Source organism: Tiliqua scincoides, chromosome 6, assembly GCF_035046505.1.
Source record: "Tiliqua scincoides isolate rTilSci1 chromosome 6, rTilSci1.hap2, whole genome shotgun sequence".
In the NCBI taxonomy this organism is placed as follows: Eukaryota; Metazoa; Chordata; class Lepidosauria; order Squamata; family Scincidae; genus Tiliqua; species Tiliqua scincoides.
In genome coordinates this window covers 27,296,663-27,314,864 of record NC_089826.1, presented here as the reverse complement: position 1 = coordinate 27,314,864, position 18,202 = coordinate 27,296,663, and the positions used below count along the sequence as shown (strand labels likewise).

General features: G+C 44.5%; 1 protein-coding gene across 1 annotated transcript in view; it reads left to right on the top strand.

Moving 5' to 3' along the window:
* Positions 1–18,202, top strand: part of LOC136655607 (bifunctional heparan sulfate N-deacetylase/N-sulfotransferase 4) — a 138,527-nt gene that overhangs the window by 53,307 nt on the left and 67,018 nt on the right. Inside the window, exons 4-5 of the mRNA XM_066632185.1 lie at positions 14,120–14,305; positions 17,674–17,802. Of these exons, the coding sequence (XP_066488282.1) occupies positions 14,120–14,305; positions 17,674–17,802 (315 nt within the window). The remainder of the gene's footprint in view (positions 1–14,119; positions 14,306–17,673; positions 17,803–18,202) is intronic.

Genomic DNA, 18,202 nt, shown 5'->3' with positions numbered 1-18,202 from the left:
GACTTACCCCAGAGGAAGGAGTAGGGACCAGGCGACCAGCACTGCTCAGGGCAGACAGGCGGACGAGGCACAGAAGCCTCAACCCCCGCAGGAGCCTGTCTGTACTCAGGGACAAAGAGGCATGACAGGGGGGTCGCCCAAGGCAGCTGCTGCTTCCCCCACTGCCACAAAGGCAAGGGGATGAGAGAGGGCACAAGCCGGCCGGCAGGGGGCGTGTACCTCCCCAGGGCCTCTTTCCGGCTGTGGAGACTGCCCCCTCCAGCGGGACGAGCCCAGGCCACCCGAGGGAGGTGCCCAGGGAGGGCAACAGGCAGCTACAATGCGAGCTGCAGGTAGCCGTGGCAGAGCCGCCCCAGCCAGACATGAAGGTAAGGGGATGGAGGGCTCCTCCCGCCCCAAGGGGGGGTGACAGGGGAGGCTGGCCAGCTACACCTGGGCCAGGTGAGTGGTGTAAAGGACAGGGACTCAAGGGAGAGTGAGCAGTGCCCCAGGAAGTGCCTTTTCTGCCCCACCAGGAGGAAGGAGAGGGTCAAAGGGGGCTGGCTCACTCCATATAAGCAGGGAGGCCAAGGATGACAGGAGGCCAGTGTGAAGCAGGAACTGTGGAGTGAACAGCTCCTGCCTTTGAGCCTAAGGTAACAGCCGTGCCAGGGAGGAAGACAAGGGTGCTAGAACCCCCTTCCCCTTTACATAAGAACATAAGAACATAAGAACAGCCCCACTGGATCAGGCCATAGGCCCATCTAGTCCAGCTTCCTGTATCTCACAGCGGCCCACCAAATGCCCCAGGGAGCACACCAGATAACAAGAGACCTCGTCCTGGTGCTCTCCCCTACATCTGGCATTCTGACTTAACCCATTCCTAAAATCAGGAGGTTGCGCATACACATCATGGCTTGTACCCCATAATGGATTTTTCCTCCAGAAACTCGTCCAATCCACTTTTAAAGGCGTCTAGGCTAGACGCCAGCACCACATCCTGTGGCAAGGAGTTCCACAGACTGACCACGCGCTGAGTAAAGAAATATTTTCTTTTGTCTGTCCTAACCCGCCCAACACTCAATTTTAGTGGATGTCCCCTGGTTCTTTGAGCCAGTCTGAAGCTTCCCCAGGGTTTTGAGTAAGGCCACTCCTGCAGGGTGCCTTACCCCCAACCCCTGGAGGGGAGGAACTCACAAGTATACATCCCAAGTCTGAAGATACATGACATAACAACCTTTCTGAAACAAAGCCTCTCTGGGTCTCCTGAGTGCCTGAGTGTAAGATCACCTGGGTCTTGGTATTAAGTTCAATGAAGCAAAGTAGGAAGGACATTAATAAATGTTTATTGATTGACAGGTCTTGCCTGATCTTTGTAACTTTTGAGATGCCCAATGGCTGAGATATAGAAACTGAACTGAGCTGAAAGGCTTTTGGCAGGATTCCCAATCAGTCCATTGTACTAAGCATCACTCCCCTTTCACTGCAAGTCCCTCTTCATCTTGGCACTAATCTCACTGATTTTACGATTTTTGTAATGGAACCGGTCTGCTGCTCTGATCTTCCAACTTACTTTTAAAGGCAACTGAACTCCTAGCTTCTTTCCTAAAGTAACTGTTGCTATTCCAAAAGGTGAATTAATGATTATATATTTATTTATTTGCAGAATTTATAGCCCAACTTTCCACTCCAGAAAAGAGCACTCAAGGCGGCTGATAACTGAGTGTTAATCGCCCTGTGCAAACATTTATAATAATAAAGAATTTCTGCAATTACAAATGCTATTGATTGTGTGCTTGCAAGCTCAGCTGCTGTCCCAGTGTGCACTATAACCTTGCCTTCACCTCTACATGCTTTTACCATTTGTCTGCATAAATAAATATTCTTTTTAGGAAGAGCTCCTCTCCTTGGTCAGGGATGCTAGACATCCAGCACCAGGTTTTGGCTTTCTAGCTCAGTGGTTCTCAAACTTTTAGCACCAGAACCCACTTTTTAGAATGAGAATCTGTCAGGACCCACCAGAAATTATATCATGGTCAGAAGTGGCATTATCAAGCAGGAAGAGTTTTAACAACCCTAGGCTGCAAATTGACCCACATTTACCCAGTAGTAAGTCCTGTTTACTATCATTGTTAAAAACATATACATAGTAGCCTGTTAAAAGTACAAATCTGTAACATTTCCCTAAATGCAGTCAAATACCAGGGTAGCATCAGGTCTCATATATTAAAAATAAAATACTGAAATGAATGGAGACCCTTCTGAAATTGGCTCGTGACCCACCTAGTGGGTCCCAACACACAGTTTGAGAGACATAGCTCTAGACAATTTAGGTCCAAGCTATGTTAAAGGATGCCTCCTCCCAGATGAACCTTAAAAAATACTCAAGTGAACATCACAGGCCCAATGCTATATTTTCCACTGACTGCAGTATGCAGAGATGGTAAGTGGTCACACAAGGCAGGGCCTTTTCAGTTGCGGCACATGAGCTATGGAATGCCTTGCCAAATAATTCCTCCAACTGGCCCCAGCGTTGCTCTCTTTTCAACAGCAACTTGGATATTTTGGAAGGCTTTGAGGCTGGATAGGGAATAGATTGAAGACCCAATTCCATCCGTTCCCTCCCTCATTGACACAGCCAGAGCATGCACTGGATCCTGTGGGGGGGCAGTCCCAGAGGTCTCCTCTCAGATGTAAATCCAGGTGGACTCAGGAAGGTGGCTCAAGTCCTAGAAGAACATAGGATATTGGCAGCAATGATAGTAGTTCCTTCCAGCCCTTATTCCACTCCATTCCACACTATATCCTCCCTGTTCTGCCCCCTCTCCACCTTCTTCCCACCCTGCCTGAACTGGGAGATGCTTTGGATCTGGTGGCAGGCTACTGCCATCACTCAGCCCAGCTGCTCCCACCAGCACATTGTGTTTGTGACCTCCATAAATTGCCTTATGCTGCTCAAACTACTTCTGGCAGTGTGAGCCTTAGGATGGGGCTTTAGAATGTCATTTAGAATTTCTGCTGTCAGAAACCGATGTACAGAAACATCAGCATTGAATGATGTCCTGATTGTTCTTACTGCTGCTATTTTCTATCTTTTGTTTATTTGTAGTTAGGTCCATTTTACATTGCTATGTTCTTTGCCTCCTTGCGGGCTGCCCTTTCAGCAGTAACGCCTTTACTGCCCTTTCAGCAGTAACACCTCAGCACTACTCAGCAGCTGAAAGCCTGAGGGCCCCATATAAAGCTTCCGCAGGCCACATCCAGCCCCTGGGCCTTATGTTTGACACCCCTGGTCTAGATTATGGCATCAGAATCTCAGATGTTGTGAATCAACTATGGTGCATTTTTCATAGACTTAAGCATCCTAGCATATGGCAGAGTGAAGCCTGATTCATATTTTACTGATTTAACATGGGACCAACAGTCTATTCTCACAGTAGTCCAGTATCATATATACAGAGGAAGCATGGGGGTTGGCCAAATCTTGTGGGACTTTATCACACGAGCAATTGCCCTTCCTCCAGGGTTCTGGAATGCTGAAATGAGAAAGAACCATGTCATTTGGCCAACCATGTGGTTTCTTTTTGTAGAAGCTATTGAAACAGAATGAGGCTATTGAATAACAGGGCTCCAGCAACACTCCAGTGATATCTAATCAACCTTATTTAAAGCAAATCAAAATGCACTCAATTATTACTATACCTAGTTGTGGTTGTATATGTAGAATGCTAAATGTTGTCAGGGCTTCAAAATATCCTGCTGGAATTTTTTATGGATACAATTTTTTTCTACAGAAAAATTTTTTTTCCTACTAGTAGAGATTTCCTGTGACTGTTCACTCTCCAGCATTTAACGGGAACAACCCAAGAGTCATTTGTTCTTTGGAGCAAAAATATTCTGATTTTAGGATTATTTTACATTCAGGGAGTGTAAATCTATCCAAGAAGCTTGATGTAATTCAAACGCGTGTATAGAGTGAATGAGCTTTATTATTCTTGCAGAAAGTTCTTTTCTTATGCTTATTTTTACTAAATGATTTTAGAGTTATAAACAATCCATCTTCTAATTTACAAGACAAAGGCTACTATAAGCCTTGCTAAAACCAAATAACAGCTCCTTTACCCCATGTCATCCCCCAGGTGGCCTGGATGGGTCTCCTTGGATCTGCACCTGCTATTGAGCAGGCACAGATTCAAGGAGACCCATATCGGGTCTCCTAAGCTGGGAGGGGGGTTAGGATATGGCAGCAGGGCCTACCACCATCTGATTTTTTTGTGTAACTTGCCAGAAACACCCATAGCAGGGGAAAAAGAAGAGAGGGTGGAAGGGTTAGAACTCACACCAGCAACTCCACAAAGCTGCTGTCTAACCACCCAGCCACAGCAAGAGACAGGCAAAAAGCACTCAATCCAGCCTTGCCTCACAAACCTTGCCTCACTGCAAAAAGGTACACCTAGACCTATCAGAGGGAGCACTCTGTAAGCCTCCCACTCCATAACGGGTCTCCTTGTACCTGTGCCAGGAATTCTGCTGGTGCACGTTGAAGAAGAGAAAAGAGGTAGGGAGGCTGCTGCTGGAAGGGCCTTCCCTCCTTCCCAAGGGCAGGAGGTCTGGTCTAGAGGAGGTCTGGTCTAGGGCTGCTGCCCTCCTTCCCAAGGGCAGGAGGTCTGGTCTAGAGGGTTGAGCCTCCATTTGCTTGAAGATAACATCCGAAGGTCGCCAGTTTGAGGCCACCGGCACCGTGCGACCTTGAAGCAGCTGACAAGCTGAGCCCAGCTATTCCATCTGCTCTGAGCGTGGGAGGATGGAGGCCAGGATGTGCGACCAGATCAAGAAAGAAACACCTGAATGTTGTGGTTTCTTGAAAGATAGAAACCTTCTTTCAAATTGTAAAAATCCCTACTGGGATTTAATTTGCCTGTCTATGTAAACCGCCTTGAATAAAGTCTAAGGAGAAATCTGAGGACCAAGAAAGGCGGTATAGAAATACCTGTAATATTATTATTATTATTATTATTATTATTATTATTATTATTATTATTATTATTATTATTAGTGCTCCGGCAGCATGTGCTCCCAGAGTGCAATTTATGGCTGCTTTTCAGCAGCCAGCACTGGCAGAAAATATGTTCTGCCAGTGGGTCAGCCCAATGGGATTGGGCTGCCCATCCCATCAATTAATCCCATCAACTAATGGCATGTTTAATGTAATGTGCAGTTTGTCCCTTAGAAGTAAACCAGAGTCTTACCACATGCCCTTATTTTCCTCTCATGGTCCTTGGGCTCCTAGCCAGAGTGTACCCTAACTTTTTTCTTAGAACCATGCATAATGCAGTCCAGTTTGATGAAGAACAATGAGAATTTTTTCTCCATTGATTTCAGTTGGAACTGGATTGTGCCCAGAACGTTCACAAGCCAAAAATTCTCATACAGTCATTAGCCATTACATACAACAGCTGTAGTCTTCAAATTGCACTCAGCAGGATAAAATGTAATACTTTCAAATATTGAAAAATTGACAACTGGAAGGATTGTAGGGACATCGTCCCTAAAAACGAAACTTTACCAAAAGAAAAAAAATCCATTAAGCTGACACCGTAAAAATAATCCCCTAGGGGAAGTCTCAGCCTGCCTGAACAATAATAATAGAAAAAAAATATTCCAGTACTAAAAGTAGATAAGAGCTTATGTAAATCTTTTAATTCAGCAAGGTGACAGCTTAGAAAGTGCTGAGAGCCAGCATATCACCTCTCTCTTTCTGACAAGACTGAAAGCAATTCAGCAGGGATCACTTTGTCATGTTAGTCATGTTGCACCAGCAGAAGACAAAACTATGTTATTTCTCAAACTGTTGGGAACCTTGGATTTGCTGTGCCAAAACAGACATTTATTCTTTTTCATAGTTGTAGCCACATTGGGGGGGAGGGGAGGGACATTGGGTGCAATCTCCACAGCAATATCCCAGGCCTCTCTCTGAATATTTAACTGTTATTTTAAACTGTTAGGTTTCCAGCCCTGGTTGCAGAGAAGTTAGAAAAAGTGTGCCGGTATCATTCGCCTTACGGCTGAAGCAAAAATGACTACCCACTGGCAGGCCAATTTAGAGCCGCCAGCCTTTGAATGCTTTTTTTCACAGGGGGGTTGATTCATAGGGTGCCACTTGGTGCAGCATCTATCTGCAGAAATTCAATGTTCCAGATGTTGGGTGGACTTAGGGAACAATCCTGACCCACTTTCCAGCACCGACATAAGGGCAATGCAGTTCCAAGGTAAGGGAACAAACATTCCCTTACCTTGAGGAGACCTCCATGAGTGCCACCCAACTGCAGGATGCAGCACACATCCCGTTGGCACCGCTATGCCAGTGCTGGAAAGTTAGTTAGGATTTGGGCCTTTGTGGCATAATCACATCGCCCCTGACCTTTCGGGCTATCGCATTGCTTTAAATGCAAAAGGCACACCTCCAGACCATCTCCGTTCAGCTGTATTCAGCCTGCTCCAGGCCCAGTCGGCGAGGGTGTGAGGCAGTTGGGCCTAAAGTGGGCCAAAGATCACTGAACAGAGGCTCGGGAGGTGTGTTGTCATCAGCTTGACTGTGACACCTTGTGCAGTTCAGACTCACCGCACCCCCTAGTGACACCACTGGATGAAACTTATTGTGCTCTTCCTGGCAAGCACAGTCATGATGTAGTATCAATTCTGAGACTACTTGGAAGAAAATGGAAGAAGACCATTGCCACTGAGAAGAAGGCAGCAAAAAAAAGTCTATTTTTTCTCCACTTTCCCCCTCCCCCAACTTTTAAAATAAAGTTTGCATATGAACTTTGAACAGTAAGAAGTGGGACTGTTCACGTTGCCTCTGACCTCATTTCTAGAACCACATTTCTACAGTTTAGGGTTGACGAATACAAATTATTTTGCGGGTCCGAACAATAATTTCACGTTCTGGCAGATAACTAGTATTGGGGGCTGTTTTGTGAGATCCTTCTCATCTTTGACAGACGTTTTATCATCAGTTAGCAGCAAACAAAAATAGGTCCATGCTTGTAATATTCCAATTTTAGAGCAAGGCTCACTGCATGAGCGCCCCCATTTCTCTCCCCAGTACACATTGCTCAAGCGTCTATTCCACTTTTCGTAATCTGTATTCATTTACTCTGCAATCTCCTGCCGACCACTGATTTAAAGGCCAGGACAGTAAGCATTTCTTGGGGTAAAACACAGGGAGGGGAACTCGAGTCGGGTGACTTGAATCCAAGTCACAAAAATCAGCATTTTTCACTGACTCTTTTACACTGGAGTCGTGCATGAGGAAGACTCAGAAAAACACTCAAGTCAAGGGCCCCTTGACTCAGTACTCATCCCCACGTACGCAGCTCGAGCCTGCATGTGTCTGGGTGTGCTTGCTTACTGTTTTCATGGAGTGAAAAACCTTGTGGGGCCATCATTCAGACCAGTGAGCATCAGGGAAGTTCCAGCCAGGAGGAGGGAAGAGTTAATGTTTGCTTTTGCATCCAAGCAGGGGTGGGTGGGTGGGAGCAGGCTGTCTTTCCCTTGATGATCGTTGGAAGGATGGAAGGTTTGATATTTTATTTGGCTGAGGTAGGGCAGGAAGAGGAGCCCAAGGGGTTTCTTGCCTTAGAATTGACTGGAGAAGCCTAGGGAGGGGGAGGAGGCAGGGAAGCCAGGGGAAGGTGGTTCGTAGCCATCACGCTTGTCAACCACTTGACTCCATTGTTACTTGGGAGGAGGCTCATTGAGCAACTGGCGTAAATGGGACTACTTCTGATTAAAGCTGCAAAGGACTGTGTTGTTCTGGTAAGCCTCCCAGCTACTGCATGTGACCCTCCTCCCTCTTGCCACTTCTATCCCCGCTCTCTTGCAGTTCCTCCCATGTCCTCCCGCCTTGTTTACAGATGGGTAGAGACATCAGGGGAGTGTTTAAAGTGAACTTCAATACATACACAGCCCAGCAGCAGCCCCTTTTTTTCCATGTTTGGGTTTTTAAAGTGAACAAGTCGTGACTCGAGTCTTTTCGAGTCACAAAAAGCCAACTTGGCAATTCGGAAAGTGCCCCCACTATAACTTGTTTTCAAGTCAAGTTGTGGGGGGCAGAGACTTGTGACTCGACTTGAATCAAGCTGCGCTGAATTTGCCCATCCCTGGTAAAAAGATAAAAGAAAAGCATAAATGCCTTGCCAGAGCTGTGTCCTTTGGCTTCTCCAGCTCCACCCTAACTTGAGAATTCTTTTTTTTTAACCAGAAACCCTGTTTCTCAGTTGCTGCCATGGTGAGGCAAAGGAGACCAAATGGGAACCAGTAAGAGGACCCAGCAGAACAGTTCAGTTGACTCCACCCACTTTGGATATTTGCCCATCTACTTTTTTATCCAGTGGCATCACTAGGGTTTGTGTCACCCAGTGTGGGAGGCCTAGCGCGTTACCCCTATGATGGACCTCCCCCCATGCAGTGGGTGGAGTAATGCTCTGGTTGGTGAATGTGGTGATGTATCATTGCCCCGCTTCCATTGGTTTTTTGGCTATAACTTTTGATAGAATAGATACTTCAACACATTGCATTCTGCATGCAATTCAACATACACTGAATGATATATACCATGATGGTATTTTTCAAAAATTCAAGATTTAAATTTTTTTTGCCAGTAGTGGTGTTACCCTGCTGTGCACGTCACCCGATGCAGTCCGTACCCCCGTACCCTCCTAGAGACGCCACTGTTCTTATCATAAGCCATGTTAGGTGCTTTCCGAATGGAAAAGCGGGATTAAAAATGATCCCCAATAAATAAATTAAATAAAAATCCTCTCCAAGTTTCTAGTGTTGTTGGGATGATTGGATTTTCTTGACGGTAAGCAAAATAGCCTTCATATATGCTCAGAGGCCCTGTTTTTATTGTTGAATTATCATATTCAAGGAATGTTCCCTCACAATGAAAAGTATTTCCGTACAGAGCACTGGTGAACTTTGTCTCAGATTAAGGTGTTCTATTCTTCAATTCACCCACACTAATGAACACAGTATGTGCAGCTGCCTATAAAAGCACAGGCATGTGGTAGAGAGTGCAATTACCATAGTTAATTGTCCATTGTTTCTGATCTGGCCTTGCTCCATGGAAACTTTTTTATGCACGTCTAATAAGAAATAAAAGTAATGAAAAATAATGAAAATTACCCAGTTGTCCTCAGTCATCAGGGCACTAAAAGCATTTATTAGAGCCTTAATGCAAGGCATAGGGTTAGCAGAACTGCACATTTGAAGACGCTCATTTAAGCATTAAAAGTTGTAAGGCATATTGTGGTGAAACTTTCTGAACAAAGCAATGGTATTCGTTTTTAGTACGAAGAGCCACATTTCATAGGGAATTCCTTCACATTTTTCACAGTTATCAAGACTAACTTGAATCTTTTTGACACTTCTGGATTTACACTGAACCATTCAATTTGCAGGGTCAGAAATTGCACTTTTTAGTGCTTGTGAAAACAGGAGGTGACTCGAGCTTATAACAGTGTATATAGCAGTGGACCATGTGAAAAGGCACTGATGCTTGAACAGCTCACTCAACCTACTGTAAAAACCCAAATATTGTTTGGTAGGAAATTATAGTGCTCAAGTATCAAATATCCTTTGTTCATTTCACATTTCCAATATGGAGTATAAAATCTTGTTTAAAAAAGAAAAAGAAAAAAGCACACCACCAATTTATTACATATTGAATTTCATTTCCAGCAGCTATAAAGAGAAAGATATTAAATTTCCTTTCAATAATATGTTACCTTCTGTCCACTCTCTTTGATTTTATCCTGCTTGCTTGTAAATCTACTATATAAATGGAGCCATTCTGTAAGTTCAGTCAATTACAAACAATGTTTCCTGACAAAATCTTGATGCAGGTCACTGGCAAATCCTTGTGATTTTTCCTAGCATATCTTAAAAAGCTGCTGACAGTTACTTTAATTGCCATTCCCAAGAGTTCTCATCATTAACATCTTCTCTGCTTGACATTTCTTGGCTTCCCTTTTGTCATATGCATTTTATTGGCATTTCAAATAGAGAGAGAACTAGCAAGTTACCTCTGTTTTCATTGTCACACACATTCTTTGATCATAGGCAGCCTCCTGGACACCAGGTGGGTTGGAGGTACAGAAGGGGGCTTCACACTTCAGAGTTCTATTTTACACAGAAACAAGCCCCACCCAGTTGCAGTTGAATTCCAAAGAAGCAGACTGGAAGCTGGCAAAATCTGCTTGCTTTCTGGGAGACCGACTTGCTATAGATTAAGGGCACAAACCTAACCAACTTTCCAGCACTGGCATAGCTGTGCCAGTGGGGCATGTGCTGCATCCTGCAGTTGGGGGGGGCAGTCACGGAGACCTCCTCAAGGTAAGGGAATGTTTGTTCCCTTACCTCGGAGTTGCATTGCCCTTATGTCAGTGCTGGAAAGTTGGTTAGGATTGTGGCCTAAAACATCAACTTTGCAGCTTCAGGCAACCCCCCACTCACCAAAGCTGATTTTTAACAAGGTGGGTGCTGATGGAGTCATTCCCTACACTATGCGTAAGATCATCTTCAGACCAAAAGTTTGCGATTTAAAATTTATTTTTAAAGAGTGGAAGTGACAGGCAGCCCAATCCTAATGTTGACTTGTGCCAGCGCAGACCCCCTGTGCTGGCTCCCAAGTGTTGCAAACATGCCAAAAGGAACATTTGCGCCAACTTGAGAGCCGGCTGCAAAGGCCTAAGGATGTGTGCACAGTAGCACTGGGCAACACAGATTGGATTGTACTGAGTGGTGCAGGAGGTGGGAGAGGATGGCAGAAGGGCATTATGGGGGTGGAGAGGGGCATTTCTGGGCAGGGTGAGAGCAGAATGGGGGAGGATCAGGCTTGGGACGGGGTGACGGAAGCCCAAGCTGTATCCTTATTGCCGCTCCCATCCTGGGCAACCCTACATGGCCCCATAAGGCAGGCTGGGGTGTTCACAGGGTAAGGGGAAAAATATCTCCTTTCCCCAAGGTGACCTCCAACTGCCTCCTACCCTGTGTTTGATACAGCACAGACCATGTGGCCTGGCTGTACTGGTGCAGGGTTAGGATCAGATGAATCTTTAACCATTTCTGCCCAACACTGCATTCCTCAGGAGAAGGTATTCAGAACAAAAATTATAGAAGACATTGCATGATAAGGCTTCTGTTTATCTATCTAGTTGTGTCTGCTGAGTTTTAGAGCAAAGAAACCAGAACTGGAACAGACACCATGAGTGATTCCAGGTAATTTGCATATGCACAATAGCAGCCAGAATGTCTTTTGAAGTTTTTGCTGTAGTTGGACATCACACTCTGAGAAAGGCAAGCCTCTTTCGAAGTGTGACATTCTTACATATAAATTTAGTTACACCTTGCAAAAAGCATTCCAATTACAAATAACTTCCAGAAACAAAGCAGCGACTGAAAAAAACAAAACCATTCTTACAGAGAAGTAACATGTTTCTACACTGCAGTACTTTGAGTCTTGCAAAATCCATGGAAAGCAGACAAAAAGTAATCGCTACATGAGCAAAACTAGAGATTGACACACTCTAATTGTCTGGCATTCCTGGTAGTTGGGCATCAAAATTGTCCAAGAGCAGGTTTCCAACCTTGCCAACCTCTGCCTAGGTTCAGTCACACCTGGTTTGGTCATGGCATTGCTGAGACAGGCTACAGAAGTCACTCAGGGACTGTCCAAGTTACTTGGCAGTAAATGTAAGTAGCACCTTGGTTGCTATAGCAATGGGGATGCTAGATCCAGGAATCATCAAGGTCAGATAACACCTCCTCATAGTCTGGTATAATTTGTTACTACCAAAGAGTCCCAAAGGTGCTGGACTATTGGCATTTTACCATACAAGGCATTTAATACACAGAAACAACATCACACAGCAAATCTGTCCTACTACCTCAGGCTACAGTCCTATCCACACTTACCTGGGATTAAACCCCATTGATAGAGGTGTTTATTTCTAGTGAGTAAAACAGGATTACAGCCTTAAAGGCCCAATCAAATTGGGCCAGCGCTGCCTCTCACAAACACTGAGTGTCACAAACATGTCATAAGGCACGCCTGCAACACTCACTGCCAGGCTGGCACCAGCTCAGCACAAGCCCACTCTGAGCCAGTTCTGGGCAGAGACTGATCACACACCGCCTGGAGCTCTAGGCAAGCGCCAGGCAGCAAAGTGGTAAGTCAGGATGGTAGGAGGCGTTCCAAGGCAGGGAGAGGGCAAGGGGAAGGGGAGGTGGAGGGTGGGAGCAGGGCGGGAAGGGGCAGAGACAGCAACAGGCTATGCCACCATATCCTAACCCCCCTCCCAGCCTGGGAAACCTGACACAGGTCTCCTTGATTCAGTTCCCACTAAATAGCAGGCGTAGAACCAAGGAGACACATTCCCTTACACTGGCCACTACACAGTGTAAGGGAACATAAATTCCCTTACCCCAAGGAGACTTGATGCTGCTTCCATGCCCCATTGGATGCAGTGGTTGCCATTTTGGTGCCACTGCAGCCCTGGGCACTGAGAAGCATAGGATTGGGCTGTAAGTCTTACTGATCACAATGGGCTTACTTCTGAGTAAGGTAAATAACACTGTTTTCAAATACCTCTACCCACTGACTTTAGTGTGATGTACTTCTGAGTAGAATTGTGTAGAATTGGACTCTCATTGTTTGCTTACAACTCACTGGAAAGCATCAAGGCAAAATCCTCTGGCGATCCGGCAATCTGAAAAATAACAAGCACAACTGATCTGTGAGGACTTTCTCTGGTGTGTGTGTGTGTGTGTGAGTGTGTGTGTGTGAGAGAGAGAGAGAGAGAGAGAAACCCCTCTGCTGCATAAATGAAACTATTCAAGTTCACTCACATGGCCTGTCTCATCCTGAGGCCTTCTGAGCTTGCTTCTTAAAGGCACTTAGAAGAGTTGACCAGAGTTACACTTGTTATTACCTCATGACTGGACAGATCTTTGTCACTCTTAGAATGAAGTCCACAGAACAGCTGTGGAGGATTTGAATGACACACCCTTCTTCTTCCTCCTGCTGTAGAACTTCCTTTTAACTGCAGAACGCATCCCTGCTCATGTGCATTTTCTATGATTGAGAAGATGAGTGAAAAATAATCACAGCTAGAGACAAAAAGTATCTTTAGTTTTAAAGAGCTGAAGGTGGCTTGAAAGAGCTATTGCCCGTACTTGTGGCCCTTTAAGTAGAATAAGAAGGTGTCGCCTCTGTGTAAGTGAACTTTCGTTCATTTGTCCCAGAGAAAGCCTCCACCGCCACCATGGAAATCCTTGGATCTATGTCTGCTAGTTAAGCCTAAGGGCACAATCCTAACCAGGTCTACTCAGAAGTAAGTCCTATTTTGTTCAATGGGGCTTGCTCTCAGGAAAGTGTGGTTAGGATTGCAACCTTTGACATGTAAGGGCTGCAAAAAGAGCTACAAAAGGGGTTCGGACAGAGGTGTCAAATATAAGTCCTGTGAGCCGGACGCAGCCCATGGAAGCTCTTAAATGTGCTTGTACATGGTCAGTGAGTCTGATTTCCTTTCACTTTTGCGTTTGCTGTAGTGAAGGGGAGGCCTAGTTTGGAGAAACTGCCTGGGTGGTGTTTTGTTGATGGACCCTGAACAGTTTGACTCAAAATTTCCTTCCATGTCATGCATATCTTGTGTGCCATTTCTTTGAAGAGAACAAGGAGCGGAGTCCCCACCATTCCCAGACAGAACTCAAGGCCAGAGAGTAAAAACCAGTTGTAATTCTCATTTAAAGAAGACAAGTATTGCAGCAGTGAGACTTCGGGATTTTTCCGGAGATAATGTTTTGTATTTCTCTTATGTATATCTGTACCTTGAGAGTACGATGGCCTGATAAATATTGATAGTATATAAATATGCATATTTTGGGATTAATCACCTCTGACTGTACTTTCATATTGGTCCCAATGGTGTGGGGCTAAACAGGTATTTATTTGTCTCAAATTTCTACTGTTTACAATGCTTACAGCTATCTGTGTATTATGTCAATGAGATACACTGAAAATATAAATTTTTCTCCAGTAAACTCCAGTATTGTTTTCCTTGTTTTTCCCCCCTAGGAACACGGCATTCCAACCGACATGGGCTATGCAGTGGCTCCACACCATTCTGGGGTCTACCCTGTTCATATTCAGCTGTACGAAGCCTGGAAGAAAGTCTGGGGTATTAAAGTCACCAGTACAGAAGAGTACCCTCATCTGAAACCTGCACGGTACAGGCGGGGCTTCATCCACAGTGGCATCATGGTACATCCATTTCCATTCCTTCATAATCAGGCCTTCGCAAAGATGGCTAAAGCAGTGCTGTTTCCATGTAGCTTAAGGTTTTGAAGAGCGGTTTTTAATAAGTGGTGGAGAAAATGGAAAAACTCTGACGGCCTTGAATGGAAAATTCAGTCACATTCAGATACCCTAGTCCAGGGCTTTCCAAAACTCGGTCAAGGGGCCCGATGCAGTTTGGGGAAAGCTCTCTGCTCTGTGAGCAGAGCTTACCGTTCCGTCTCTGGACCTTGTTCATGTCCAGTTGATCTGGGCACCGGGATGCTCTGGGCCAGGGGTGCTCAAACTTTCAACTTTAGGGATGCTGGACCTTTAACAAGTGTATAGAAGAGAGAATTGCAGCAGGTGCAACTTGTCATCCCACAGATAACAAGCTACACCTGCTGAAATTCTCTCTTCTATACACTTGTTAAAGGTCCAACATCCCTAAAATTGAAAGTTTGAGCACCCCTGCTCTGGGCAGTTGGGTCTACCCGGACAACTTGTTGCACAGTCTTCTGGGATGTCAGGTAACAGAATGACTCTCACAGGTCTAACTATGGCAAAATGTTTCCTTTTTATGTGTAACAGATTTCATTCATCCTTAATTAGAAAAAGATGAGCATTTCAATAATTATTACATGGGAACACAAGTTACAGCCTCTCCTATGGCTACTCCTCTCCATAGAATTACAGCATGCTTTATCCATTTGTTCCTCACAAACTCAGCTAGACCTGCGTACCCCTGCTAACTGGGTAAGAGGCGCTTTCTTCAAGTGGGTGCTCCTCTTTTTAGCAGGGGGAGAGTAACTGGCCCGCCTCATCCCAGCAGTGTCTTTTCTAGTGACTGTCTGCTGGTGTTCTTTTGCATCTTTTTAGATTGCGAGTCCTTTTGGGACAGGGAGCCATTAGTCATTTGATTTTTCTCTGTAAACCACTTTGTGAATATTTTTGTTGAGAAGCGGTATATAAATACTGTTGTTGTGGTGGTTGTAGTTGTGGTTGTTGTTGTTGTTGTTATTATTATTATTATAATATAATATAATATAATATAATATAATATAATATAATATAATATGATATAATATAATATAATATGATATAATATAATATAATATAATATAATATAATATAATATAATAATAATTATATAAATATAATAATAATAATATTTCTCCTGCCAGTTGTTGTTTGACATGCTGAAAGCAGCAATTTCCATAGCAGAAGAAGTGCAATGAGTCCCAGCCAATACAAAGAGAGGACAGCTGCTTATATTTTCCGCTGAATGTCATGGCATGGGTCAAAGCGGTTGGTCCAAGGTTACATCTATGTAGGATTAAAACTTGGACCATCATTGGTCGAAAGGCACTGACTGCTTGGCAGCTGTGACAACCAAAACAACAAGAGGGAACAGATTGGAGCAAAAAAGCACAGATGAACATCATGTCTAAAGGAAAGGTCAAAGAATTTTAGGCAGATGGGAATCGGAAGCTTTTACCAGAGGCTACCAATACTGTATCGGTACTTGCAAGCGTTCTGTGAAAGAGTGGATATAACTGGATCTTGGTATAAAATAGGCTTCATACTCATGAACATTTATGTTGAACTCCTTACTTATTTCTAAAAAGAAGATGGAAGCTCAAAGATTGAATAAATGTTTTAGATCAAGGAGATGGTTTTAAGGCTTTCTGCAGATGTGAAGATGATCTTCCTGACATTTTTACATCAACTTGGATTACAAAAGTAGTGGTAAAGGTCAATGGTGGAACTGTGAGCCCCATCCTACCCAAATCCCCCCACCACTATTTCAGGTGCACCAACAGAACATGCACTGCATGAAAGTGAAAGCACAGCTGTCGCACTCCACTTCCTGTTTTGCAGAGGCAGGGCGTGATCACTGCGCTTTCACTTTTTAAGCTTTGGGGAGCCCTGCAGACGCTCGCGCAGGGCTCCCTGCACCCCAGGGAGGCTGCTGCAAGGACTGGTTACATGCCAGTCCCTACAGCCCTCTTAGTCTCTGCTTTCTCTCCGCCCCCGCTGCCTTCCCTGCTCCCCCGCAAGGACTTACTGCAGTCCTCAAACTCCCTGCAAGTTTGAGAACCGCAGGGTTAGGATATTGGCGGAATATGCCACTGCCAGTTGACTGCCCTCTGCTCCTCCCAGGAACGCCCCCATTCCCCTTCCTTCCCTCCCAGTTCTGCCCCCACCACTATGACAGACTTACCTATACTGTTCCAGTGGCAGACCTGCTGAGCTGCCACCGTTTGCAGCAGCACATGCAAAATGTTTGCTGATGCAGCCAAAACCCATTTTACAACCATGGAAATATATTGTATTGTTGTAAACCCCTGCACAAAGCAATGCAATTGGGCCACATTTTTAAAAAAGACTTATATACATCTTTAAAAGTTAAGACTACAAGAAGACACTTATTAGGATGCTACAACCATTAACTACCAGAGACCCAGGAGAAGTCATGCACAAAAACCTCTGTTGCATCCAAATAAGGATCACTGCCACAATCTATGGTGATGGCCATTCGCTTAGCCAGCTTTCAAAGTGCTCTATTATTGTATTTATATCCTACCCTTCTTCTAGAGAGCTCAGGGCACAGTACATGATTCTGCTACTTTTAGTAACATTAATGGAGGCTTGTTAGTGGCTATTATGATGGCTGTATGAAAGCTCCAATTTAAGCCAGTGTTACTAGAAGATAAGGATGCCTTACTGGATCAGGCCAAAGGCCTATCTAGCCCAGCATCCTGTTTCCCACAATGACCAACCAGATATACTTGAGAAGTTCAAAGCTCCAGGTAGGGCAGAGGAAAAAAATCCTGCCTGAAAGCATAGAGAGTCACTGCCAGTCTGAACTGACAGTGCAGAGTTAGAGGAACCAATGGTCCGATTCAGTATAAGGCAGCTTCCTGTGACCCAGCAGAGATCATAATGCTACCAAGTGATGACTGTCAAAATTCTCCCATATGTGACAAGACGGCTTTGTCCCAGAACTGCTCCGAATTGTGGTTTAACCAGAAGAATGGTAAACTGTAGTCCCCATGATTGACTGTCAGATGCTGGACCATCCATCTAATGGTTGCCATTTTGAGATTTAGTGATTTGCTGTAGTTCTCCTAGGAATAGGCTATACAATATTGATTGCTCTGGTAATATGTCATACTGTTACAAGTCATTTACTCCCTGATTCTGATAGTGTGTTCAGGGCTGGCATTTCTATCTTAGAAAAAAGGAAAATCAGTAATTAAAAACACTAGAAATCCAGCAGTCAGGCATCTAGAAATTGAAGGAACCTCCAAAAGAAAAACATCTGTTGAATGTTTTTGTTTCTTTATTTTCAGGTACTTCCGCGACAGACATGTGGACTTTTCACCCATACAATCTTTTACAAAGAATATCCTGGAGGTCCTCAAGAACTAGACAAAAGTATCAGAGGAGGCGAACTGTTTCTTACCATCCTGCTCAACCCAGTATGTACCTCCTTTTGTTATTTTACAGTTATAGCAAAACACTTAAGGAATACAAGTATCCCCTGCTTTCTGACAGTTCATTTTCTGACGATCTGCACTTTCAACACATTTCAGTAAAACCCAGAAGTCATTCATTCAACACATGCTCCAGTCTTTCAACCTCTCTCTGCTGTTCTTAAGGCTAAAATTACCCTCCCCCATGTTGATCTGCATATGACATGGTAATTCAAAATGTTTTGGGGTGTGTGTGTGTGTGTGTGTGTGTGTGTGTGTGTGTGTGTGAGAGAGAGAGAGAGAGAGAGAGAGAGAGAGAGAGAGAGAGAGAGAGCATGCATTAACTTTAGCTTCCAGTCAATTTCCATTCCAGAAAGGGTTAATGAGGGTCCATTTGCCAAAATCT